This window comes from Echiichthys vipera, assembly GCF_963691815.1.
Source record: "Echiichthys vipera genome assembly, chromosome: 16".
In the NCBI taxonomy this organism is placed as follows: Eukaryota; Metazoa; Chordata; class Actinopteri; order Perciformes; family Trachinidae; genus Echiichthys; species Echiichthys vipera.
The window spans coordinates 16424713-16451706 of NC_139841.1; the positions used below are offsets into that span (position 1 = coordinate 16424713).

The window sequence follows — 26994 nt, forward strand, 5'->3', positions numbered from 1 at the left end:
AGAAAACGACTTTTGTTAGAGAGTGAATGTTGTTATCATTTCCAGTCGGATGCCCTTGAATGAATGTCAAGTCTTCTGTGATGCTGTCAACATCATCACCACCACCGGATGTTTTTCTGCACCGTTTGGAAGGGACATTCTTTCCCTTTGTTAGGAATGCTGTGTGTTTTTGTATTTTATGTGTTGCAAGGTTATACTTGAAATGTGATCACATGATTTAGGTAGCATAAAATGAATAGAACATTCATCGTATGAGACAGACAGACAGACAGAAAGGCAGACAGACAGACAGACAGACAGATACATAGATACACAGGCAGTAGTGTAAATAGTATTTAGATCCTTTACTGAAGTAAAAGTTACAATATAAAGTGTAAAAATTCTCTATTACAAGTAGAAAGAGTACTGCATTCAAAATGTTAAGTAAAAGTATCTGTAGCCTTAGTAGTCTATTACCAGTTATCAAAGTGCCTATAGTCATTTTGCAGAAAAGCTTGTCATTATTATATTATGTCATAATTCTGGATTATTATTATTATTAGTTGTGCATTAATGTGCAAGCAACATTTTTTTTGCAAAAGGTTGTTGTTGTGGGCAGATTATCCTATAGCAATGGGCTCTATTTTATAAGCTCACCATAGGTTTTGAATGTAATAACTTGATCTGTAAGTAGTTACTAGGCTACATCTATTGCATTTATGTCGAGTAAAGGTAGTATATTAAAAGTGTTAAGCAGCATATAATGGAAAAACATGAGTATAAGTAACTCAAAATTTAATTTAAGTGCAGTAAGTACAGTGTATTGAATGTAGTTAGAAGAATGCAAATAAATGTCCTAAAACATAAGAAATCAAGAGTGTGACGGTCAAGTCAACTTTATTGTCAATTTCTACAATATGTGCCAGGCACACAGAGAAATCAAAAATAAGTTTCTCTCTGACCCAAGGTGCCACGAGTAGGCTACAAAAGTCATACATACAATAAAAAAGGAATTCTAAATAGTGCAAAAGTAATAGAAAACAAAAGAGACTGAAACTGTGCAATGTAAAGAATCAGAATCTCTTTGTTGTCATTGTACATAGTGCAACGAAATTCAAGAAGAGCAAAGGGCATACTGTACAATATGTGCAATATACAGGAAATTAAATACATAAATTGGAAAACAGATTTATTTTATTTTGTAGTTTTTGTAGCTAACTCTAAGTGATGGAATATAAAGGGCATAAATAAAGACTGAAGAGAATAATAAAGTTGTAAGAGACGACTGAAGTGGAATTTTCCGACGGAAATTACATCCTCTGAACCCGTGATGAGTAAAAAAAAAAAAAAAGAAAGAAAGGCGTGATGGCAGCAGCTGGGCGGTTGGGGGCGGGGCTTCGTGAAGGGTGTATCCAATAAAAAAAAGAACCCTCTGTTCCGCTCACCGGCTCTCTCGCGCACACACACACGCGGTTACAAAACCCCATTCAAACTGGGACGGTTCTGGATTTGGACCTATTTCACATCGACTCACACATTCGTGTAAAACGTCTGACATAGCCGACTATTTTTTTTTCATTATTTAAGGTTATCTTTATTGAAAGCGGTCGATTTTCATTTTTTTTTTCATTATCCCGCGCGCGCTATCGTAACTATACCGTCTGTGCGCGCGCTCTAATTAGCTTACCAGCGATAGTGAGCTTGTTCTTCAAAGGACTGACAACTGCAGCGTGTGGTAAGTTTAATTATTTTATATATCAGAATAAATACATCTTTGTGTTGTATTCACTGAACGCCTTAACTAAAGAGTATCACGGTGTTAGGTGTTGACGTCAAGCAAATGCTACCGTTAGCCGGGAAATCCCATCGTATGTAACGTTATCGTGAATTATGGAGTTGCTAGGTGACAAGTAGATAATGGTATTGTAGGTTAACATCCTTGTTTGAGCCAGGACACATTATGGTTTACGGCGTCAGATATACGTACCGTTTGGCCCAAACCAAGGTTAACGGAACGATAACAACGGAAACTGTCTTTCGTTCATGTCACGCTAACGTTGACCGTATTAAACCGTCTTTCCAGCACACATTAAGTAACATTTGGTGATTTAAAAAAACCGAACACGACACATTGAATGGTGACCGCCACCCGGTCAGTTTGAGGTGGCTGTGTTGTTCCTTATATAGAGTCACATCCGGTTGCGTCCACCCTTTACGAGAGCACACCAAACACTTAATCTAAACTGCAGATAATATACACAGAAGCCTTTTTAAATACAGCGGAAAATGCTACAAAATAAATTAAAGACGTGTTTAGGCTCGAGCTCTTTCATGTGTGAACAGATGGCGCTCGTGGGGGCTGTGTTGTATGAATGGATCCCGACACGTGTGCACGTAAAGGGCGATTATAACGTCGCCTTAGATAAGACACTCCTTATCAAGTAACGGCATTAAAGGCCTGCTAGATATAAACAGTAACAGCAAAATAACCGTGATACACGCGAAGTGTCTGTATGAAATTACAGGGCGTTGTTGAAATCTAACCTCCGGTTTCTGTCTGCGACATGTATTAAAAATGGCTTCCCATTGGGGTTTCAGAAAGGGCAGCTCCATGTGACACCCCCCTTCCGGTCCGAGCGTTTACTACTGGGGTTTCCACGTTTCTTATGTAGTTTTCTCGCTTTTAAAGTTGCCGATTTACCCGTTTGAAACCCTTACTTGATCTCCGTGTATCCCGCGATGTTGTCTGTCTTTTCTTTATGCTTTTTACGACCCTCCGCGTGAAGGTCGAATGGGGGAGACACTGTTATTGAAACGGACCACTTTGTGTCTTTTGTCTTTTTCAGGATGTACCCTGCTCATCTGCAGTCACAGTCTTACAATGGCAGTCCGTTCAATCTGTTTGCTATCTCAGCGTCAAAGGATCAACAACAGATCTAGTATAATTACAGGATAGCAATAAGCCCACACTTTAACACTGTTTACCTTAATTGTTTTCTGGTCAATACCAGTTAAACACATTACAAGTTTGCACTGCTTATTCTCAGAAATTCTGTTTTAAAACAGTTAATTATTTATTTTTACCATTTACCTCTTTAGGCGTAGCATTGTATAAATAGCTATTTTGACAGGCATTCATTCCCTTTAAGATTGTGAAGCATTTTTTGAATAGTTTGCAATCATGGTCTCCACAACTGCGACTGCATTAATACTGGCCAGCACAGTGGGGATAGCGACTCAGACTGCTCTGACGGAGTACATGTGGCTGCTGATTGTCGGCTTCATCATCGCCTTCGTCTTAGCCTTTTCTGTTGGTGCCAATGATGTTGCCAACTCATTTGGCACAGCCGTGGGCTCTGGAGTGGTCACCTTGCGGCAGGCGTGCATTCTGGCGACAGTGTTTGAGACTGTGGGCTCTGTGCTCCTTGGGGCCAAAGTCAGTGAAACCATCCGCAAGGGTATCATCGACGTGGGCATGTACAATGGCTCTGAGCACGTGTTGATGGCTGGATCCATCAGTGCCATGTTTGGTGAGTATCTGCAGTTTATTGTGTACGTAGTAAACCTGCTGTTATTGGACCCTGTGAATAGAACGTGGTGGCACATAGGGTAGACTACCCTCCAATATATAAATGTCCTTTTTTGCTGTTTAAAAAACATTTGTAAAGTTATCTGTAAGGGTGAAACAAGGTGTCATCTAATGTGATCCATTTATTTATTCTCATTAGGTTCTGCTGTGTGGCAGCTGGCCGCCTCTTTCCTTAAGCTCCCCATCTCTGGAACACACTGCATTGTTGGTGCCACTATTGGCTTCTCGCTGGTTGCCCGAGGCCAGCAGGGAGTCAGGTGGTATGAACTACTCCGTATCGGTAAGTCAGACACTCTAATCAGCTGACCTAGAAATGGCCTTTGGTGTTTGGTTGAAATGCATCACAGACTATATCAATGTAAGGGCAGGGTGTGACTGATAGTGTAGTGTTATCATAATACATCAGCCAGTGTTGTGTCTGTGTTAAAGACCTTCAGGTCAACAATCCTGTGTTAGAAATGTATGAAGTTGCAGATTCGGATCTAAATTCACAACAAACGTGTTTTAATAATGTGCAGGATTTATATAGCACCTTTCCATATGCTCAAAGACACTTTTGCACTAGCAACTAAATAAACAAACAAAACAAGAAAAGAATAAGAAGTATTTGATCAACAGTTGTTCCACAAATAATAAATGTTTTGGAATACTCCTTATTGAAGACTCATGTTTTTTCCTTGGCTTTTAATTCATGCTGTGCAAGACACCCCTTTATTGTATGCATTTTTCTTATTGTATTGTTCATCGACATGTACAGCACTTTGGTTGACTGTTGGTTGTTTTAAATGTGCTTTTAGAAAGAGTTGAGAGCAGTGCTAATTTCACAAGCTGTTTCTCACAGTTGTTGCAGTACATGGTGGATTTCAGGTCTATGTTCCTCTAAGGAAAGCCCAAGCTGTAAACCAGACTGTCCTTTTTTTCTTTTTTAGAAAAAAACACAACTCAAACCGAAATAACATTTAATGACATTCACTTTATGAAAAAAAGTGTGAAACTTAATACTGCGGTCACAACAAGAACCCTCTTTGATTGAACAACCATATGAATAATAAAACATCCACTTTGCCTGTTCATGGGACTGGTATGTTTTTGTATTTTGGATATTTTGCTTAAATAGTCAAATATTGTCCCTTTTTTTTAACCTTTATCACAGAAATTATTATAGTTACTTGATGGTTAAAACTGGCAACTGGCATAATCTGAGATGAGATTTCCAGTTCTGTGTATTTCATTGAAGAAAGGATATTTCCTGTCCTGTGTATTTCAAGGATGTGTGGAAGGATTTCTGTGTTGTTTTTTTGTGACATAAGATATTACATTTCAACTAAACTGCGATGCTCATATTTCTTTAATTTGCAGTTGCTTCCTGGTTCCTGAGTCCCCTTTTGTCTGGAATAATGTCAGCCATTGTTTTCTACTTTGTGCGCATGTTCATCTTACGCAAGGTAAGCTGGCTGTTGTCAAATTGTAGAGATAATGTGTTTTTGTGAGTGAGACAAGAACCTTCCGGAGTGATAGATATAGGTCAGTTTCAACACTGTACTAGGCCAGCGCCAAAATGAAATAGAGGAAATGTTTGTAGCAGGGTGAAACCGAGCTGCTGTTCTTTATCCATGTCATATATTACTGTAACCTGACAGCAAAATGGCTCAGTTCTGTTCATACAGTGGGGTTTGTTCTTCTGACTTGGTGCTCTGTTATGTCCTTGTAGAAAGACCCTGTTCCCAATGGACTGAAGGCCCTGCCTGTCTTTTACGCTGTCACTATGGGGATCAACCTGTTCTCCATCATGTTCACTGGCGCTCCGAGTGAGTATCATTGTTTCAGTCATTTTGCTTTGCATGCCTGCCCACAGCCACAGCTTAAAATAAACTGCTCCCTCAGACAGCCGGATGCCCACACATATTCCAGGCTGAACCAGACTGTTGACCATTTTTACAGAAGCTGTGTTTATTTTAACATGTTTTTTGGGGCTCTCTTGCTTGTGGTTCTATGTGGGTCATAGCTGGAATGAAGTTTTTAGAGCGGAGCACAACAGGGACATGGAAATAAGATTTCACATAACTCTTGACGTCACTGTCTGCCCTTCAGACATGGAGGAAAAGAGAAGTAAACGGGTGTTTTTAAAAAATGGTCACAGTTGTCCTCTGCCAGTAGTTGTATTGCTGCTCATAATTTGTATAGTAATGCTCTGAATACTTGGCTTTTCATCTTCCAGAATCTCTTTATTAAATGAGCAACTTTTGCTCCTTTTTGTTTTCTTCTCTCTACAGGGCCTAACAGTTCAAGATGTTAGCTGGCCTGGGCCTTTAAAGGCTGCTACAGGCCAGAGTTTGACCAGATATGGTGCGCTTGATGTGTGTGCATGCACATCAGCAGCACACTCAGAGAGGAGATCATTTGCCGTTCCAGCATAGCCCATAACCTGTGCTTAGTCAGGCACATTCTGTACAGTTGTGTAAAGTCCTTCACACCTCAACACACTGTACACGAGGACCTGTACTTGGGTACCTCACATAAAAAAGGTGCGAGATTGCATTTCAGACAAACCACTGCATCCCTTTTTTTTTAAATTGTCACCCCTCACACGCACAGATCTTATTGTTTAAGCTTTAAGACCACAGCTGAGCCAGTTAATTATCGATTCCTGCACGACAAAGACAAAGTATGAATCCCAGCTAATTAAGTATCCATTTGATATTTTTAAATATCTTTTTATATATATATATCTCACCCAAAGCCAGACGTGCCGTGTTTATTTCGAGCCCAGTTTTTGATAGTTTACTACACTGGCACACACCACAGCACCGTATCGCTGATTTGTGCACTCTAATGCAGCGGTGATGTCTGCACCAAACTGAATACAGTACGTTTGGTTCCCTGATCTAGCTGTTATCACAGTGGTGTGATTGGACACCAAGCATCCCACAGCACATTCCTATACTCAATATATGCACACCAATGCCAGAGACCTCAAGTCAGCATGTGCATTCAGTGTGGGCCAGAAGAATTTGAGGGTCAGCTGTTGATCCGTGGCAGATGAGGCTTAGTGTGACTTGGGTTCTACATACCCTTTTTGTTTTTTACATTTTTTATAAATCACTCAGGTTCTATCAATCCACTGCAAAAATGATGATCATATAAACATAATTTTTATATAATCACTGCTCTCTTAAAATGTCCAACAAATTGCTTTGGGGATGTCCAACAAATGTTTGTCACCTGGATATGAAGGATGTGCCTTTCCACGTCAGTATCAAATCTTTTCAACTATTCGAGGCATCTCAGCAATACTGTTCCCCACATCAGATGAATTTGCCTTGAATTCTGGTGGTTACTGTCAATATCCTGTTCCGTTCCCTGAACTCTGGTCTTCAGAGAAAACCCTGTTTCATATGCAGGTCTAAGCAGTTTCTTTTTGCACACACACCCCTCAATTGATGAACTTCAGTGCGTTTAGCTGGATCTGAAATTTTCTGCCTGGGTTACCCTTTGAAAAACAAACACCCTCTAGCGTTGGTTGCTCTGGGAACACCAAACAATCAGCAACATAAAACTGATACACGCATCTTGGTGTCCACGTATTATTTTAACCTGAGCCATGGAACTGAAACTAAATCTTAGGTGTCTTCAGGTGCTATTGTCATGGATCAATTATTGTTAGGAATGGACACTGGGCTTCAAGGTTTGTTGCCAAGTGAGTCATAAACTGCCACCTTAACTCATTGTAATTTGTGGTGGGGATACACACATGGTAGTGGAAAAAAACAACAGACCATGTTATTATGTAATGTAGGTCATGGGATCCAGAGGTGTATGGGAGGGGTTTGGAACGCAGCTGTGGTTACTGTCAATTTCCTGTGCAGTCCCATTCATCCCACTGCATGACTGTGGTACAAACTCACCCCTTTGTGTGGGTGTGTTTATCAGACCGCAGCTAGCTTCTAAATCCCTTTTGCATTTTGTAAGAAGTTGCCTACCAACAAGTCACTGTGACAAAAGGTATTCATTCGCGTGAACTGTCAGGCCCCCCTTTTTGTCCCATTTTTACTTTATTGAATTCCCTGGTGTTACAGTAATATTACACAATAATGTTACACCATATTGTCAAGCTGAGTCATGCCTGTTACTGGATGTCCCATGTATCCCCAACCCCCATGAAAGACAGGCTACACAACTGTTAAAGACCCTCCTTCCGGTTTGTTCTCTTATGCCTCTCCAGTCCTGATGGGAGTGAGCTTCGGTTGCGTAACTAAATAAACACCAGTTAGGTGCTCTGCAGTCTCATGCTGCAGCGTGACTCAGTGGAGAGAGTGCACTGTGGACTCAAATAAACACGGCAACTGACACTTATCGCTTAGCCTTGGTCCTGGGCTTTCTTTTATCTTAAACTCCAGTCCCAAGCCAGTGGAAGTGTTTTTGTTTATTTTTTAATTACGCACAGTAGAGGTCACCTCACCACAGTTCTTGTTTTTGTTTTCTTCTAACCACACACCTCACGTGCATCCTCTTTGTATGACAAAGGCGACTGTGTCCCTCCAGAATTTTAAATAGCTGCTTTCTGCCAGCATGTGCTGCATTATACTGTATCTACCTCTGCTGCACCAGCTTTGCTGCAGTCTTGGCAAGAGGGTGTCCTTATTGCTACAGCAAATGGCTCCAGTGAATTACCCCCCCTTTTCCTTTTGTCGTTAAGTATTGTCGCCTTTTAAGGAGCTCGTTGGCCGTATGCTCTGTTTGCGGAGCATTTTGGGGTCATGGTGACATTTTTGCTCTTTCACCTTTTTAGGTGTTGCATAACTGCCCTTATCTAGGGGTACACGTGCTTCCCACATTTAACTAGGATATGGCACGATGAAGCAATGCGGTTGTGCTTGAAACAACTAGAGCCAAAAGATGACACACATGGTCAGATCTCATTAAAGTTAGTTCCCTGAAGTAAATTTACATTCATTGGTGCCACAAGTTCCCCATAACCTGACCTCACACTGGCTTGCTAAAAATCCATCCTTTCCTTTTTTAATTTTTTTTTAGATAGTTGTATAAAATTGCTCAGTTGTAAGTTTATTTCCATCTACTTTGTGTGGTCCACTGAGAAAGGTAGCACCTGCTGCCTTTTTTAAAACTGCCTTTTCTCTATTCTCCTCTGTCCTCCTCTTTTCTCTGGTTCTATCCGTGGCACCTGGCGGTCCTTCAGTGCTGGGATTTGACAAGATTCCTTGGTGGGGCACCCTGCTCATCTCACTTGGCTTCTCTGTTCTGACCGCCATTGTGGTCTGGTTTGTAGTCTGCCCTCGCCTCAAGAAGAAGATTGAACGTAAGTTGCATGTTTTTATCTATTCTTTTTATGCAACCTGATGATTCAGTTTTTCAAATCCCCGCTACCTGTTTCTTCTGACAACTGAAATTGTTTTTCCTCACTGCCGTTGGACAAGCGAGGGATTTAGTATTGCTCTTGTAACCTCAACCTATTCACACCGAGGACTCTTATTAACCCAGCAAATGGAGCTCGGGGATATTTTGTCATAATGGAGTCACATTAATGAAAATAGTCACCAGTTTTCTATAATCATGGATTTCAGTTTAAATGAAAATGGCTTTTGCTTTTTTTGTAGACACATATGTTGTGGATTTGGTGTTGAAAGGGAACACCATTAATTTAAACCTTCATGAATGTTTTGTAGTTTCCTCTATTAACGATGCAGTGCTTTTTATATTCAATGGTTCCTCATAACCGGTTATGTCTTGCCTTCTTTGTTACTGAATTAACAGTGTATTGGGGCAGATTACAGATTAGCTGTATTTGACACTACTGAGGGCACAGGCCCACAAACGTAGTTTCCAAATTGTACGACTCAAAACTTGGGGAAATAATAGGTATTTTATCTTTCTCTTCTTGTAGCGATGTAGATGAACCCATTTATTGTCAGACAGCTCTTATAATATTTTGTCTCTTCTACTGACAGAGAAACGGCAGGTTTATCTGACCATAGATCAGGCTCCAGACACTGTCAGCCTAATTGGGTCATAGTGATCCACTAATTGGCCTTTACCTTCTTGACTAAAATAAGCCTAGGTTGACTTAGGGTGATGGCATGGCATTTACAGTGCATGTGTGGGTAGAAGGCTGACGGTGACTGACCGCTTCATGTCCGGCTTTGACCAGTTTGGATGATGCAATGTTGACCAACTGGTCAAAATACTCCTAGGATTATGGCATAAGACATATTAACACTGAGTATCTGCTTCACTTTAAAACCACAAACCAATGTTCTGTGAGCCACACACTGTTCAGAGTCTTACCCTCTTTCATAAATGAAGCCTCTAGCTGTGTGTAAATATGTTCCGTGTAAGGTCATAATCCATTTATCTGATCCTGGTAATACAGGGGCTGACTTTTGGACATGCGTTACATTTATAGGACAAAGGTTTTTTTAAGACTCTAGTTATGCAATTCTTAAGACTCCCTACAGCTCATGTTAAAATGAAACACATGTGCCGTGCTAGTGTTTCACTGCTGTACAAAATATATGTTTCGACATGACCCAGGCAATATCTCACTCAACTCCTCCCCTACTAGGAGATATCAAGTCTTCCAGCCCATCTGAGAGCCCCCTGATGGAGAAGAGGGAGCTGAGAGAGGCCCACTGTCCAATCCTGAAACAGACTGCCAAGGACACCACTACGCCTACTCTCCCAGCTGTCAATCAAAGCCCTTCTGCTCAGCCCCAGGCCGCCCCTGAGGAGCGTAGAGTGGCTTTTGACATTGGAGACTCTGACGATGTTGACAATAATAAGGAACGCAAGGTGGCGTTTGACATTGGAGACTCAGATGACACAGACTACAGCAGTGCAAATGGTGGTAAGTGCACCAAGAGACATTGTTACTTAGAAAATTGTATATCTAATTAAATAATGTAGTTTAATGGTTAATGTAACTCTTATGCTAAATGTAAAATCACTGTACAACATAAGACTTACAAGTTATTTTTTTACCCCTTTCTGCAGCCCCTAAACAGGTCAACAACCAGCAAGCCCAGCACACCAATGGCTCCACAAATTCAGCCAATCAGGTCCAGTTCAACAACCAGGCACAGTTCAACAATAGGCCAGCACAGGTTCCAAGTAACGGTTACAGCCAGTACCACACGGTCCACAAAGACTCTGGCCTTTACAAGGATCTACTGCACAAGCTCCACCTGGCCAAGGTTGGTGACTGCATGGGCGAGGGGGGTGACCGACCCATCCGGCGCAACAACAGCTACACCTCCTACACCATGGCCATCATTGGCATGCACGGAGACTACAAGCATAGAGAAGGGGAATACCGTGCCTATGAAGATGGCGACAAGGTCACAGGGGGGCAGGACCGGAAGCGCGTGCGCATGGACAGTTACACTAGCTACTGCAATGCTGTGGCAGAGCACACAACTCCTGAAGCTCTGGCAGAGGGTGATGTGACATTAGAAATGGGGAAGGAGGATGCAGGTAGCAACCAAAGCTCTCTGGACGAGGACGGGCTCGAGGCAGACAAGCCAGAAGTCTCAACTCTATTCCAGTTCCTCCAAATTCTCACCGCCTGCTTTGGGTCCTTTGCCCATGGAGGAAACGACGTTAGGTATTCAGAATCCTTCATGAAGGCCATGTTATTCTTAGTCAACAAGCCAATGTCATGTAATCACGAGTCATCAGGTCATGACATGTTCGTCAGGCTGATAATGATACTTTTGTTTCTCACATGTTGAGATTAACTGCAAGTCAGAAACTTTGACTCCTGTGGAAATAACTTTTCTATCCTCTGCAGTAATGCCATTGGACCACTGGTAGCTCTGTGGCTGGTCTACACAACCAGCAGTGTGACTTCAAATGAGCCCACACCCATTTGGCTGTTGCTCTACGGTGGCGTGGGCATCTGCGCTGGACTCTGGGTGTGGGGCCGCCGAGTGATCCAGACTATGGGCAAGGACCTTACCCCCATCACCCCCTCAAGGTATGGCCTCCACACACTGGTTTCTTCTTAGTCATATAAAACCACATCCTCTTCAGACATTACCAGTCTTTGAATTTATCCACTGCAGAGACATGAGCGTTGTTGTTTTCCCCTGCAGTGGTTTCAGCATCGAACTGGCCTCAGCCGTGACTGTCGTGGTAGCCTCTAACATTGGCCTGCCTGTCTCCACCACCCACTGCAAGGTACTTTGGTTAAACACTGTGGTCTGGGAACTAGACTGAGGCATGGGTGAAGAGACTATTTAGTGTGAGGGAGGCTACAGTAAACATGAACCCTGTCTGGGAGACAGTCTGAATGTGGAGCAACTTTCTCCTTAATGAAAGTTGACATTTAGGTATTTAGACAGATAATTAGAAGTAATGATTTAAGGAAGTTGATGGGATTTGTCTGACACCTGCTGTGTTTCTAGGTGGGCTCTGTTGTTGCAGTAGGATGGTTGCGCTCAAAGAAGGCAGTAGACTGGCGTCTTTTCAGAAACATCTTCATGGCGTGGTTTGTGACCGTGCCCATCTCTGGTCTGATCAGTGCCGCCATCATGGCCATCTTCATCTACGGCATCCTCTGAGCATTCGACTGCACCCCAAGCAGTGGGAGGAGAAAGAAACCGCTCCAGCGCGCACCAGGAGAAAAGGAGCAAAGTTGGAAGGCCAAAATATATTGCTTACCTCAAGCCAACCACTTTGGAAGAAAAAAGGAAAAAAAATGGGAAATGTTTGAAAGGACTTGTGATTTGGGCCTGTGGTTCTTGGCTGCATCATTTTCAACCTAGAATTTGCTGTTTGATCCATTTAGGCCACATTACTTCCAATGGGAACCTTGCATTTCTTTGTTCTGACTTGCTTTTTCATATCTCATCATTCTGTAACGAGTTAATCTAAAAGCATCACTGATTTTCTTTTTTTTTCTTCCATTTTTTTTTTTACTTTGCAATTATGTATATACAACCATGTTTCATTTTTATTTTACACGTTAGAAATAAATGAACAATTGAAATGCATTCTATGCCTTTTGCAGCTGAAAGTAACATAAATGCAAAAGCAGTATTTTTTTTTTATAGGTAAAACAAGTTTTTTTTGTGTTTTGTTCTTTTCCCAATTCCAAGTAATGTTGTTAATGGGGTGTTTTTTGTATTTGGCTTCCTCGTTCTCTTGTTATAGAACAAAATTGACTTCAAACTGACTGTAAATTCAGAGTGGTTGTTCGATTACATTCACAGCACTGCAGTGTTGTCTTTATGACACAATTATCTGAATAATTTACTATGGTAGAAGCACCCATTGTATACACTGAATGACCACATGCAGAATGATAAGTGAAACACTAGATCAATCGCATAAACAGTCAGAAGGCCAACTCCTGTCAGGAAATGACAAAGCCCTAGTCTTTGAAGTCAGTGGTTTACCTGCGATTCCAGTTCCTGAGGCTCTACATTCTCCATCAGCACAGACATAACTGCCTGAGATTATTGGTTACTTGAATTAAACCGCAGAATGTCCACAGAAACAGAAAGTGCTCTCAAACACGACCTTAAGTCTCCTGTTAAAACTTGATTGCATCATCTTTGATGGTTAAATGCTTTAGTTGTTTTTCAGCCTTGTTTTTTTTCCCAGCTCTCCTTGTATCCGCTACTTCCCCAGTATGTTCTTTTTGTCTGTGGAATTTGCACCTGCCTAGATATGTGGGTTATTCTAGCTTTCTAGCTCGACCTCTGGGTGTGAAGTAAAGAGGACGAGCAGGAACCCAAAACTGGAACTAATCTAACTGGGTGGTTTGGTGATGAGCTTTGAATGAGGGCGGACATATGTTGCATGCCACCAGCGTGTGGTCATTTGGCTGCAGTACTAAATGCATATCAGAGATATAGATGCTGTAGTTGCCTTAATTGTTTTGATTTTCCCGTAGGTACCAAAGAAAGTTTTTTTGTTGTTTTTTTTAATGCACATCAACATACCTAAGTCCGCACACGTGGATGGAAAAAACAAAAACAAATAAAAATGGGAAAATACTTGTTTTGAACTTGTTCTGTTATTACTTTATAATATAAGCAACATATAATCACATTTACACATATGGAAGAAGTACTCAGATCCTTTGCTTAAGTAAAAGTTAGTATATTCAGAAAAATGAGCTTAGAGAGTATTTATTGTGCAGTGAAATAAAAAGCACTGTCAGTGAATTACCATTATATCTGGATTCATTTTACTTTTGTAGATGCTAAAAGTTGTGCTAAATTTAACTCCTTGTTAACAACTGTTGGGTAGTTTAATATGTATTAATAAAATGACTATGCATGGTCCTGTGAGAACCACAAATCTAAATACTTCTCATGCGCTCTGAAAAACAACTTGTTTTCAGCTTTGTGATGATGCATTTTCTTTCTGAGCTGATCCAAAAGGCTTTTGAATGGTTTATTTACACTTCATCCTTTACTTTATCACAGACTTTCGAAATCATCTGGAGTTACATGGTGTCAACTGTACAGGAAGGAGAAAAACTGAGATGTAGTGGAGTAGATGTGTAAAGTTGCACAAAATGAAAATACTCAAGTATCATAAATGTGTACTTAAGTACAGTACGTGAGTCAATGTACTTAGTTACATTCCCCGGCTACAAACACCATCAAATATTGCAACTTTATACCATCAAATTCAGCTTCTTGAGGTAAAATAATGTTATTTTAAAAGTAAATGTGCTGAAAAACACTTCTGAAATACTGCTTTGTCAAAGCCTATGATAGAAACAAGAGGACAGAGAGGTTGCACAGATAGGTGGAATGATTCCCTTTTTATTGGCAGTAAGCTCAGTGCAGCTCAGGCACCGGGTGATGAGAGAGCGGCAGGGTCCACGTGCTGCTGTGCTTTCTCACTCCAGCACATCTGTGACGCAGGGACAGACAAGAGAGGATTCCTTTACGCTAGCTTTACATTACAAACACATCACAACGCAGTACTTTTCCAGGGCTCTCAGAGCAATTACATGAATCACAGCTAGGTCTTTTTGATGACTCACTCCTGCGCAGGTACTGAATGACGACTGCACCATTCAGTGGCAGATCTAGATCATTTCAAATGAGGGGGCCAGGCTGAGGCCACATGCAATTTTAGGGGTACCGAAACCACCACCCACCCATCCCCTATTCCAGCGCTCACAAGTTGCTGCAGCAATTTTTTGGGTTGATACAATTTGTTACACAGATTTGGTGCAGAATTTAACCATTTTGACCACTCAGGGATGAATAGAAATGATCAAATATCCTTCCAAAATACCACATTTAGTGACCCAAGACTTGGAGGACATCACAGAAAAATACATGCCTTGATTTGGTGTCAAAATCTTTTGGCTTTTTGTGATTTCTGTAAGAATTTCATTTTTTCAGCGACTGCATAGTGACCACTTCTGTTCCGGTACCTGGGGAAGACATCCATCTTCTGTTTTCTCAAGATCTCTAGTTTGTGGTTATAAAATGTGATGAGGCTGTGATTATCCTATAGGTCACAACAGCCCATTTTATACAGTGAGCTCAAGTTTCAAAGAACACCCACTACAATGAAATGGCAACTGGGACTAACATTATCATACATGAATATGATTGGGATCAGTGAATTCACAAGAGTCTCACTCTTCCAGTCAGACCTACTTTATGCAATTCCAAGACTGTTTAGGGACCACGGTATGCAGAAATGTTCAAATACACCAATACCCCCCTCCCTCCTCCCACCTTAGAACCACCTTTGACAGCAGTGTGTGATTCTACTGCTGTAAAGCTTAAAGCGACGCCTATTCTATTCCCAAAAGATTAGGATTTACTGCCACAGGTGGATTTTCTCTTTTTTAATCCAATGCACGAAGGATTGCCCTCTGTGGCATTTGCCTTACGTCACGAAAGATGACATGTATCCCTGCATTAATAACTTAGAACCAAGGTTATTGGTGGAGTATTAAATGTCACTGAGTTGTATCAATGTTAAAACACTCCTTTCGGCATCTTTTAGGACAGGGACAGAATGTCCTTGGTCCTAAAATAACCAGAAGCAGATGATAAAGTATGAATCAATCACAACAAGCACCTGGGGACGCACGTCTCAGAGTGCCCTGGATTCTCGTCCTAGATTTACTCACATACAAGGAGGACTGTGTTCAAATAAACAACCCCAACATTTTATTTTTCAGGTCAGGCAGCCAACCGATCTCTGTGGTGTCTTGAATATGTCTGTAGAGCATTTGTTTTGACTGCTTTCATATATTAAACTGTTTTCACAAGCTGCCGAGTTGTACTTTTGTAATTGCTCTTGAGGCATTTTACTGTTTACTTGATGTGAACCCAACCTATAAAGGGTTAGACACTATTTAAATCTAGCTGAGACCGGCTCTGGCTGGCTCTCTGTCACACTCTGTTCATTGCATAACCTACAATTTAACTTTCACTGTGTTGCTCAAAGCAGCTCACCACATCTTGCCTCAGCAGGTACTACTGTGTGAGTCGGTCTCTAAGGATACATTAAATCATCACCGACATATGTGTGCAGCATTTAGAAGTTTTCACCTTGTTCCTTCTTGGTTGAATCCTGACCGACTTCATCTGCCGAGGACAAATGAGAGTTACAGTAAGCAGTTAAAGTGTGAGATTCATCAGTAGTGAGGCAGTGGCCATTTTACTTGAACTTACCCACGCTGCTCACAGTCTCTGACACTGCCTCGTGGTGCTCTGGGAAGACATTAAAGGTCGCACGTCATGCTCATTTTCAGGTTCATACTTGTGTTTCGGGTTACTACAAGAACATGTTTACATGCTTTTATTTTCTCATCCTGTCTGTCTGAATAAACCTGTATTCACTCTCTGTCGGAAACGCTCTGTTTCAGTGCCTGTCTCTCTAAGCCCCCTGCCTGAAAGAGCACAGTCTGCTCTGATTGGTCAGCGTTTCAGGGTCTTCAACATCTGCGCTCTCCTCCGTCTCTGCAGCATCATTGCAGCCGGGGAATGCCTGCACTTTGCCTATATATTTTGTAATTGTGACCTCACGACTGTACAGAAGTCCGGACGGCTCGTTTACTGACAGGTTCTGAATACACGCTGTGTGCATTTCCTTGTGGATTGAGCGTTTTGATACTTTCACAGAATTTTTATAGCACCTCAACCTGCTACATAATCAAGAGACATGAAAATCTCACTTTTTAAAATATGGGACCTTTCGAATATACTTTGAGGTTAAACAATAGGGACAGTTAAGAGCTTTTAAATTTAGCCAAACTGTTTTGTACTTGTCTATTGTTGACTATCTGAAAATGTTCTTTAAAAAGATGTTTAACAACTAGAGAGAAGAAACGTTATTTAAATTCATGAATGTGTCCTGAATTCTGTTTGAGAAAGAAAAATAATGTAGTGTTTGCTTTAGCTGTTAGATGAAGTGTTTCAGTGTAGATTTACATCACTTACCCCGCCTCTGTCTCCCTGTCAAAAACAATAAGGACACAAATTGTCATCGATAGAATGACAGAAGCTGAAATGACAGCTTTAATGTGCTGAAAAAAACTAATGTCACAAACTCACCATCTGCTTCCTCAGAGGACTCAGACTGGGATTCTGTGGACAGCAGGGGAGAGGAATCTGCCACAGGGTTGAGATATTTGACATGTTGGTGTACTTTGAGATCCTGTAGATCAACTGTCCTTTATCACCATCTACAGGCTGACACATGAACGGTAAAACCTCTCTCACCTTCCCGAGCTGCTACGTCAGAGTTCCCACCTCCCTCTGCTGGAGGAGGATTTCACAGTTATGTAATGTTGAATCTGAAAGACCACATGTTGTCTTTTAAAGCCAGCAGGATGTTTTTTTTTTTTTTTACACACCTGGGTTGTCGTCCTCAGCTTCAACACGCTCTTCCACTGTTGGGAACAGGTGACATTTAACACACCACCATATGTGTTCAGGTGTTCATCATATAAGTAGGCTATAACTTACCAGATCCATCTTGAACAGCCTCTGCATGTAAAATATTGGAAAGATTGCATCACAAACTGCATCTGAATCAGCCTTTATTACTTTGGGAAGAAGCTCATGTAGTTCCTCTTACCAAGATAGCGGCTTTCCTCGTTCTTTTCCTGTGTAACTGTAATAGAAAAGAAAAAAAAAGTCATAAAACTAAAACTTGTTTTACAAACTTTGCGTAACAGTGGATGAAAGGTGTATTTGCTGATGAAGTCGCCTCATTAAGGGTCATTGCCCTGGACTTTGGTCAAACTTACCATTCATCTGAGCGGCCTCATTCTTTTGAGCTGCCTCAAACTCCATCTGATCTGTGGACACAGGGTGATAAAACGATGCAAAAAGAGAGCCAAGCAAGACAATAGGCGGTTTATGAAATAATAAAAGTGGATAAATTTAGCGTTACTAAGATCAAACATACAATACATTGAAAAATAAAGTCTCCGTCTTTCATCATAAAGCAAATAAAGCCAGGTAAACCACACAGACTTGAACATAAAGCACATAAAGTGGTTGGATTTAAATAAATACATTTACTCAACATTCACTGAACTTAATTATTTCCATTTTATGCTACTTTATACTTCTACTCCACTCAGAGAAAAATATTGTCATTTTACTCCACTACATTTATCTGAAAGCTTTCGTAACGTATTAATACAAAATGGAAATCAACCAATAAGTCATGATGTAATAATATGGATTATGCTGCCCATCAGAATGAATGATCATCAGTAAATGAAATTAGCCCAACATTTACAAACTGCAAGACAAATGACACACATTAATACTTCAGTGATTACAATCCAGTGATATTATAGATATGATTATTAAATAGACCGCTCTGAATACTGAATTCTTTAATTTCCTCCACCACTGCTGACAGTAGCAACTTTAATTTGAATACTTTAAGTACATGTTGTTGACAATACTTTATATTTTGAATGCAGGACTTTTTAGTTTACTTTTGTACTTTTAATGAAGTATTTTATTTCTCATGTGGTAATGCTTTTACTTAAGTAAATTATTTAAAGATTTCCCAACCACTTAATACATAAAACCTATATAAAACATCAGTTTCAGTCTGCTGGCTCTCAATTGGACTGATGCACTGTACCTATTTTCTGCAGTTCAGTTAGCCCATCTGCATGAAAAACAAACAAACAAACAAGACATTTGGATCAGTTTTGAGGCATGCAATTATTGCTGTTGCTTTATATTATTGACACTGATTCCTCACCGGGCTGAGCGACAACTTCCTCTTTCTCTGCAGATTCCAGAGATGCTGAGAGAGCTAGGAATCATCACATCAGTCAGGCTTCAATAAATACGGAACTGAACATCTTCTGTACTAAGTAAGCGCAAATGGGTTTTCTGTAGAGGCACAATATCAAGTAAGCATGTATATATATATAATAAAATTCCAGTCTCCATTAATAGAGATCACCAAATTTATAATTATAGTCACATTCTAATTCCCTTGAAAATCATAAACGTAACCATTTATCGTCCTTACCGGCGTGAAACGCTGCCACAGAGAGGAAAACACATAGTGGCACTAGAAATCTCATCTTGGCTGTTGGTCTGGGTGGTGGAAGATATTTTGGGTTGTTGTCAGTTTACGGCCTCTTATATCTTCAGTCACATCACATGTTTTGCATGGACAGGCAGCTCTGGTACCATTGTCCCTCCCTACCTGAGAGGACAGCTGGGTGGCACATCACCACACAGACGTATCCTTATTCAGGGCCGTCAATGCCACCCATTGTTGGCTCTCCAGTCACATGAGTCTTTATTTGGGGTGTTACTGTGTCTGTTTGATACAAAGGGGAAAGAAGTGGGGGGAGGTCTTTGCATCTGAGCTGAAAACAATGTTAATTTCCTTTTGGGAATGGAAATGATGGCACATCCTCAGCGTATGAGCAATGGGTCACAATGTCGCTCAGTAAGACAATTCCTCAATTAATGGTGCACACAGCTGCAGCTATTACATGTTTTTTACTTATCTCCTGGGTCATTAACTGGAACATTTTACTCCATAAAAAAACGAGACATTGTAGATGATGATGGAAAATGGATTTTCAAGATGGAAAGAAATGCAAACAAGAGTACAAGTTGGGTACGAGATTCTAATATAGAGACAAGAATAAAATAGTCATAAATATCACACTTCATCAATGAAGAAAGTTTGCAAATTGCTTCATTGAAAGTAAGATCTACAGTATGTGAGTGTGTTGAGGAGTGATTTGAACATAATTTACTCCATTTTTTTTTTTAAATACCAGAAACGGCTTCAAACTGAAGGAAATTTTCAAATAAGAACACAAAGCTGACAGGGTCTCATCCTTTTATTTTGATCGTACGCAATTGCAAAGTATACTGTTTGGTAAGAAGTGTTTAAAATCTCATTAAATCTGAAATCAAAAGTTTAGATTTGTAATTAAATGCCTTATTGTGTGTAGAAGAAGCCAATTGAAATACTCCATATGGTTGTTTTTTGGAGAATTAAGTGTAAAATGTGTTTTTAAAAAGTGTGTGTCTGTCAATTAAACTGCACTAAATATTTTTGCAACAGTTTGTTTTGACTCACAACCAAAAAACCTTCCTTAGAAAAAAGCAGCTAGAAAAATACACCTCTTAAAGTGCTTCAAAAAATAATTAGCAAACTACAAGTTTCCTCCCAAAGTGACTAAAGAACATGGAAGTGGTTTAAGTCGTTACAGTAGGTTTTAAGCATCATGACATCATCAAACGTGGGTACAGAATAGTTACAGCGTAAAACACCGGTTCTGGTTGCATTAAAAAGATGACACAGGAAGAGCCGAAGAACAAATTATTTCTAAAAATTTTAGGAAGACTTATCATTTAACACGTAAGCCAATTATTCTATCTTTAAGGCACAATCATAGTTTCTACAATCAACAATCTTTCTACAACAATCTGAACTCAAACACCTCATCAGTGTGATTAGACCGACAAATTATAGTCTTATAAAGATCATCAGTACAATTAAATAGCAAGAAAAAACATGGACTTCTTAGTTTTCATAACTGACATCAATGACGTCTTAGTGGCACAACTCTCTCGCTGGCAGCTGCCTGCACTCACCAACAACATATACAGTAGTCTGCTAAGGAGGTAGAGAGACTGAGAAATCATCAGGAGACACATACATCCATCAATAAAAGGACACGTTGGTTTGTGGGGCATCACCACTCTGATTTTCTTGATGTCAGCTGTACCGTGCACATAAAAAACTTTCTAAAATTTAGGTGTAGACACACATAGACAAAGGGAACACTTAAAGAGTATGTGTCTACCCTGGAGTGCAGCATGGTTCACAGTGATCACAAAATTCAGCACACTGATTACAATGTTGACCCACCTTTTAGTGTTGTTTGTGCTATTGTTGCTGGTGAAAGATGAACCGTGGCTACTGTTAGGGGGATTTAAAAGGATCGTTCCAGTTGGTCTCATTTTTCTTAGTTTTTTGTACAACGCTCCTATTGGTTGAAATAGCATTTACTCACTAAGTTAACTGCTGAGATCAGAGAAAGCAGAGGCATAACTAACAGAGAAGTGAGAAAGGGCAAGAGACGGGTAATCAAACAGTCAGACAGGTTTTGAACAAACGCTCAGGTTAGAGAAGACAAACAGTACTATTAGTTTACAGAACGACTTCCTGGCTCAACTTTAAAACACCATATTTGAAGTGGTTGTGTGTACGCAAACTGTAATCCTGTGCAATGAGGCATTGTTAAAGGTCCCATATTGTAAAAATAGAGATTTCCATGTATTTTTTTATTATCAAGTTAGGTCAAGGTGCTGTATAAATACTGAAGCCTAAAAAATAGAAGAAACGGTGCTTTTACTTTTGTAGGGTTGCGATGTACCAACGGTGTAGGGACTGAGAGCACAGCTGCAGAAGACGTGGAAATTCTGACCAATAGGAGCATACCGGGCGGGTTTTGTTTTTTGTGGGGTAAGAATAAGAAACGAGAACTAGTGTGCTTCAGAGGGTAAACACAGAAAATGTGTTTTTTAAACATTAAAAACTTGTAAACATGTTCTAGTAGAAATCTAAAAATACAAGTATTAAACTGTAATGTACTACCTGACTTGTTTTTTAACTGCTCATGTTTTTGCCCTGTTATACTTCACTGTGGCGAGGTCACTGTTTTTCCCAGATCGTAGCAAATACTTTGCAGAGATATAAGATAGAAATTATGGCCCAAACTACAACAATAACATCCAAATTGTAATAAACCAGGAATTGTTCTTTAAAGTTTAAAGGGGTCAGGGCACCCCAGAAGCCTGAAAAAGATTTGGCATATTCCCTGACGAGTGTGTGTCACTATAGTGCAGCAGTCGGAGTGGGTTTTTACTCTACTTGATTGACATTATTTTATTGCTTTTAGTTCTCCCTATTCAGAGTTCCCCTCTTAGTCGGGTGTGCAGATCTTCCTGGTCAATCTTGCTGACCTGTTGGTGCCAGCGGTGGTGCGCCAGCAGGGCCACGTTCCTGGCAGAGATGGCGCTCATCTCCATGGCGCTAGCTGCCCACTCCACAGCGTTGAGGTAGTACAGCCGGTTGTGCAAGATGAAGGGAGGTGTCTTACGGTGCGGCGGGCGGTAAGAAGGATAAGCCAGCCACCGAGTCTCCGACACTGAATCCCAAGAGAGGAACATGTTCTGCAGTTGCTCCTGGGACAGCGGCTGTGGAGAGAACACCTTCCAGACTTTGCTCTGGCTTGCAGGAGGTCGTCTGTAACCCTGAGGGATGTGCACAGGGTCAATAGAGCTCAGGCTGTAGATGACAGAGCCCTTCGAGTCTGTGGTGAGAACATCGGACACGGTGAACTTGGAGGCTGGCTCTGTGGTCCCAAGGTAGGACATGTTGAGCGTGCCGTGGATCAGAGTGGAGACAGTCTGGTGGTAAAGTCCGGGGTAGTGAGAAGGGATTGGAGGGGAGAAGCCTGAGAACGTGATGTCAGACTTTCCCTGGTGAAGCGGTGTCGCTATTACCACTATGTCATACAGAGAGTGGGCTGAGCCTGATTCTCCAACATAATTAACCTCATAGAAATTGGCTGTGGTGCCTGAAAATGGGAGACAGATATTTGACATTAGAAAAGTGGTAAACAAGGACTAGTTCTGTACCAAATGAAGGAATATGAAAGGCACCTGTCTTGGATGGGCGGACTTTGATTGAAATGGAAGTCACTCTGGCAGAGATGAGCTCACTTTTGCTGTGGTACAGCAGCCCTGAGCACACTCTCTTATTGCCTCCATCCACCGCCCACAGGCCTGAATCTGCTCCTGCTAAAGACACTGCCCCTGGAAGAGAATAGGAGGGATGTAAAAGTAAATGTTTCCTCAAAACCTTGAGCTGTGTAACAAACTAATCCAAACTCCTACAGTGTAAAACATACCCACAAAGCCATTGATGCGGACACTCTGGCCATAGTTGACACGAGTGATCGGTGCGACAACATCGTTGAGGAAGATCTGCGAAAATCCGTCGCCCATCATTGTTTCCTCCATGGTCTGATTCACCAGGGTAAGAAAACTGTCGCCGCCCATAGCATGAAGGAGCCTATCCACGCTAGAGAATGAGTAACCATACTGCTGATACTGATATATCCTGGGAATAAAAGCATTTACATGATCATTGAAACAGAGCAAGAAATGGCAATCATTTGTTGATATTGCTGAACCTAATGCTAAACGAATGAGACTGCACTACTTTTACTGCTCACCTCATGAATTTGTCCAAAATACTCTCCACCCACATGTGCATTCGGAGAAAGTTGAACCCGTATCGCCAGAGCATGCGCAAGAAATTTACTATAAACCAGTCACTCTCTTCAAATGTCAGCTCCTTTCCATCAAAGATAGCCACTTTAGAGGGGACATCTTTTCTCGGAGGTATACCTAAAAAAACACATGCATACATATAGCAAGAGGAGTACTCTTCGGGTTTCAAATACACTGGACTACATACCAACAATGGGTTCAGTTATTCATGTAGTGGTGCTGTTTAACTTAGGATATGTTACCTAGTTTTTCAATGAAGTGCTTCATGTGTAGGTTCAGAGGATGGATCACAGAGCCTCCCGTCTCATACTCATAATCTCCGATCTTCACCGTTGCTAGACGACCACCAACAGCGCCAGGTTCGAACACATCAATCTTCACCGCGGCTCCAAACTCCTGCCTCAGGTAAAACGCTGCAGCTGTGCCACCAATGCCTGCTCCGACCACAGCTTTAGAGGAGCAACACCACCACAGTAAACCACCTTTGGAATCACTCTCTTGAGGTAATGTGAATGTATACATATGAATATTTCTATTCGATGAATTTATTTGCAGCTATACTTTTGTGTAAACTATTGAAATAGTTTAGTGGTATTCTCTTAAGATGCCTTTTTAAACAAAACAAAAAAGATTCTGTGCTACAGAGGCAAAGCATAATTATCTTTATTCTATTTCCTTCTTTATTATTTTATATATATTGTTATTATTGTTGATCATTCAGTCTACAACATTTACATCATATTTTCCCAGAGCTCGTATCAGCAAATCTTCGGGATTTTTGCTTAAGAAATGACTTAAAGTGATGAATCTATTATCAGAACCGATCAATTCTGCTCCCTCTGAGGAAGCCTTATAGTTTTGGTAACAACAATATCATCTTAGAAGTAAAATGATATTCATGACTAAAGCCTCAGTAAAGAAGTAAAAAAGATCAGACTGCTGTCTTAATATATATGAAAAATATCACAGTAAGTTATTGGTGAGCTTTCATGTTGACTAATGAAATGACTGATGAATTTGAAAAGGCACTACAGGACAATTAATCAGCTGTATTTTATCGCAAATGCCTTCTGCCTGTTACTGTATCATTGAGTGTGTCACCAGACAAAAACAAATTAAGCCCTTTATGCAAATGTCGACGCCTGTTTGTCCTAGCTCGTGTTTGTAAATGCAACTGGATTCCGAGTAAGATCACAGTGAGGTCCACCCGACAGAAACATAATATGAACCCTCTCCATAACGGCCGTCTATCCTCCAGTGAGGCCGACTTTAGAAGATGGAAGCATCAGGACAAATAATGAAGGTAGTTTAGATTGTTGTTGAGTTTTTCTTAATTTCCCTTTTACTTTCACTTTATTTTTTTGTTAATTATTTAAAATTCTGAATTAATTTATATTTAGGATACCAACATATATCAATACGTTTAGAATTGTTGATTAAATAAATATGCAAAATTATAATATACGGTATATTTGATAGGAGTACATGAGAAATAAATTGAATTTTTTAAAGATACTTTTTGAAAAATGGGTTCAGCTTGGAAAAAAATAATAGTAATAAAGAAAAAATAAGACTTAGAATGAATTATGGAGAAGATGTGGGTTTAAATAAGTATCAAAAAGAAAAGACAATAAAAAGAAAAAGAAATGAAGAATAAAAAAAAACAAGAGAGAAATTACAGAGGAGAGATGATTACTCCCGCTGCGCTCATTCAGACCAACCTCCACAAACCCCTTTGGTGTAAATAGCCATTAATGGCTATCTGGTAATTAACTTCATTGTTTTTTTTTATTGCTTATTTATGTATTTAGATTGTTCTTTATTCTTTGTTGATTTCTTTTTGTATTCTATTTTGTTCACTTGTGTTTTGTTGATTTATTTATTTATTTTTAAATTCTGAATTAATTTATAGTTTGTACACTAAAACACAACAAGTTTATAACTTCTGATTAAATTAAATAAATGTGCAATTTATATATGCATATAATATAAGAAAAAGAAACAACAAAATTGTAAGATAATTGTTAAGTAAAGATAAAAAATTTGAATCAAAAGTTGAATAAAAACAATATAAGGAATATGAAAAAAATATTAATAATAAATGTATGACAGAGGAAGCTGTAACTAACTAACAATTAATTATGGAGACGGGTGGGATTTCCGACATGTAAAAAAACAAAACAAGTATTTGTTATTTATGTATCTCTATGCTTTCTAGTTGTGTATAATGTTTTCTGTATGACCTTTTCTGTTTTCTTAGTTAGATTTATGAAATAAAACTAATATAATTACAATTAAACTAAAGCAAATAAATCAATAGAAAGGAGGGGGTTGTGTGTTTTGTTTCCCAGGCGTACCTATCTTTTTGGGTTGGTGTTGGAGCTCCGGGGCCGAGGCGAGGCTTCTTCTCCCAGTTTGCCAAAGCCCCAGAAACAGCAGGGCTCTCAGGGACAGGGTGCGAGGGTTCATGGTGTGGGCGGCTACTTCTCCGGAGCACCACGGAGCATCTGTGCAGGGAAAATACACATCAAGTCTGGGTCAAAGGTTACTCTCACAAGGGTTCAGACCTGTGGACAGCAAAAACAAAGGGCATAGTAACATAACTTATTGTACAGCACTATCATGCATGTGTTATAAATAAAAGATACAGAGGAGAAGTCGTTCAGGTGTGGACTCACTCTTTCAAAAGTCACTACAGGAGGGCTGTTGTCCAGAAGTAACTTCACACAGTTGTCTTCACCGTCCACGCTTCAACTGTCGGTAAAACCTCCCTCCGACATATATATTTATATTTATGTTTATATTTATATTTATATATAAACCTAAACAGAAAACCGAACTGTTAACAAACTCCACTATAAGACTAGAAGTGTCAACAACGACCTGAACCTGCTCAACGGTTGAATCACGTCGGAGTGCCGTGAACGTCTCTTCATATTGAGACACTTCCGGGCACGTTTACGTTGGAGTTTCACAATAAAGGTCGTACAGTTTAAATTTAAATATAATCTGAGATTATGTATATATAGTATATTTGATAGGGATGGATACAGAGTACAAAGACAACATGAGAACAGCTAGACAATGCAACTATCATAATGCTTGTAGCGGATGTTAATTTTCGGCACCCGTCCCTAGAAGCGCTTTTGTGAAAAAAGAAGAAGAGATTAAAACATTTTTTAATTAAATAATTCAAAATTCTGCAGATTGCATGTAGTACAGTTAAGTGAATGCATTCTTGCTACATGCTTGCATGTGGAAATATAAGATAGACGTGAGACTTACCTTAAAGGTTAACCAACAAACAAACCAACTAAAAAACAAACAAAACAAAGGCAAATTTAAAATCGAGATGTTTCTTTGTTACCTTGCGTTAAAATACCACAGATAATTGTAATGGAGTAAAAAGAAGGTAAACAGAGTGCAGAAAAAATACAATAAAGGACACTGTAAAAATCTGTGAAAATAGATAAAAGACAGTGAGCTGAATAGAAGGTAAACTGAGCACAGGGAAAAACAATAATTACAAGGTAAAAATAAGATAAAGTACAACATGTACTTTGGTGACTCTTAAAAATGTTGAAGTTTGCAGCAAATGTCAGGTGGGCAACA

The 26994-nt window shown here is 40.1% G+C and overlaps 3 protein-coding genes across 7 annotated transcripts; 1 reads left to right on the forward strand and 2 right to left on the reverse strand.

The window, feature by feature from the left end:
• Positions 1-1447: 1447 nt before the first annotated feature.
• Positions 1448-13572, forward strand: slc20a1b (solute carrier family 20 member 1b). Its single transcript, XM_083930324.1, has 11 exons — positions 1448-1714; positions 2826-3509; positions 3708-3848; positions 4928-5013; positions 5280-5376; positions 8766-8885; positions 10149-10430; positions 10577-11186; positions 11373-11558; positions 11677-11761; positions 11989-13572. Exons 2-11 carry the CDS (start codon positions 3161-3163, stop codon positions 12142-12144), a joined length of 2112 nt encoding a protein of 703 aa, XP_083786450.1. The 5' UTR covers positions 1448-1714; positions 2826-3160; the 3' UTR covers positions 12145-13572.
• Positions 13573-14344: 772 nt separating this feature from the next.
• LOC310958800 (uncharacterized protein) lies at positions 14345-19162 on the reverse strand. 4 transcript variants are annotated; one of them, XM_083929915.1, is made up of 13 exons: positions 19082-19162; positions 18806-18859; positions 18683-18709; positions 17826-17876; positions 17654-17689; positions 17542-17562; positions 17430-17465; positions 17296-17331; positions 17128-17160; positions 17014-17028; positions 16246-16284; positions 16123-16158; positions 14345-14455 (listed from the first exon to the last, which is right to left on the reverse strand). In XM_083929915.1, exons 1-13 carry the CDS (start codon positions 19134-19136, stop codon positions 14442-14444), a joined length of 453 nt encoding a protein of 150 aa, XP_083786041.1. In that variant the 5' UTR covers positions 19137-19162; the 3' UTR covers positions 14345-14441. The 4 variants fall into 4 exon arrangements, with proteins under 4 accessions (XP_083786041.1, XP_083786039.1, XP_083786040.1 ...); XM_083929913.1 differs by having other exon boundaries at positions 17128-17184; XM_083929914.1 differs by having other exon boundaries at positions 17296-17334.
• A 768-nt stretch (positions 19163-19930) lies between these two features.
• Positions 19931-26259, reverse strand: pcyox1 (prenylcysteine oxidase 1). 2 transcript variants are annotated; one of them, XM_083930272.1, is made up of 7 exons: positions 26061-26259; positions 25740-25889; positions 23625-23831; positions 23325-23499; positions 22998-23209; positions 22750-22902; positions 19931-22664 (listed from the first exon to the last, which is right to left on the reverse strand). In XM_083930272.1, exons 2-7 carry the CDS (start codon positions 25849-25851, stop codon positions 21994-21996), a joined length of 1530 nt encoding a protein of 509 aa, XP_083786398.1. In that variant the 5' UTR covers positions 25852-25889; positions 26061-26259; the 3' UTR covers positions 19931-21993. The 2 variants fall into 2 exon arrangements, with proteins under 2 accessions (XP_083786398.1, XP_083786397.1); XM_083930271.1 differs by having other exon boundaries at positions 25740-25949.
• Positions 26260-26994: the final 735 nt, after the last annotated feature.

What these genes read in the sequence shown, in the direction of transcription:
- slc20a1b (XM_083930324.1), top strand. Translation starts at nt 3,161, where the DNA reads ATGGTCTCCACAACTGCGACTGCATTAATACTGGCCAGCACAGTGGGG. An exon ending in GTATGAACTACTCCGTATCG is followed by an intron (nt 3,849 to 4,927) that starts GTAAGTCAGACA and finishes TTTAATTTGCAG; the next exon opens with TTGCTTCCTGGTTCCTGAGT. An exon ending in CCTCAAGAAGAAGATTGAAC is followed by an intron (nt 8,886 to 10,148) that starts GTAAGTTGCATG and finishes CTCCCCTACTAG; the next exon opens with GAGATATCAAGTCTTCCAGC.
- LOC310958800 (XM_083929912.1), bottom strand. Translation starts at nt 19,136, where the DNA reads ATGAGATTTCTAGTGCCACTATGTGTTTTCCTCTCTGTGGCAGCGTTT. An exon ending in GGCTGTTCAAGATGGATCTG is followed by an intron (nt 17,466 to 17,541) that starts GTAAGTTATAGC and finishes TGTTCCCAACAG; the next exon opens with TGGAAGAGCGTGTTGAAGCT. An exon ending in AGCTGAGGACGACAACCCAG is followed by an intron (nt 17,335 to 17,429) that starts GTGTGTAAAAAA and finishes ATCCTCCTCCAG; the next exon opens with CAGAGGGAGGTGGGAACTCT.
- pcyox1 (XM_083930272.1), bottom strand. Translation starts at nt 25,851, where the DNA reads ATGAACCCTCGCACCCTGTCCCTGAGAGCCCTGCTGTTTCTGGGGCTT. An exon ending in CCGCATCAATGGCTTTGTGG is followed by an intron (nt 22,903 to 22,997) that starts GTATGTTTTACA and finishes ATTCTCTTCCAG; the next exon opens with GGGCAGTGTCTTTAGCAGGA. An exon ending in AGTCCGCCCATCCAAGACAG is followed by an intron (nt 22,665 to 22,749) that starts GTGCCTTTCATA and finishes TCCCATTTTCAG; the next exon opens with GCACCACAGCCAATTTCTAT.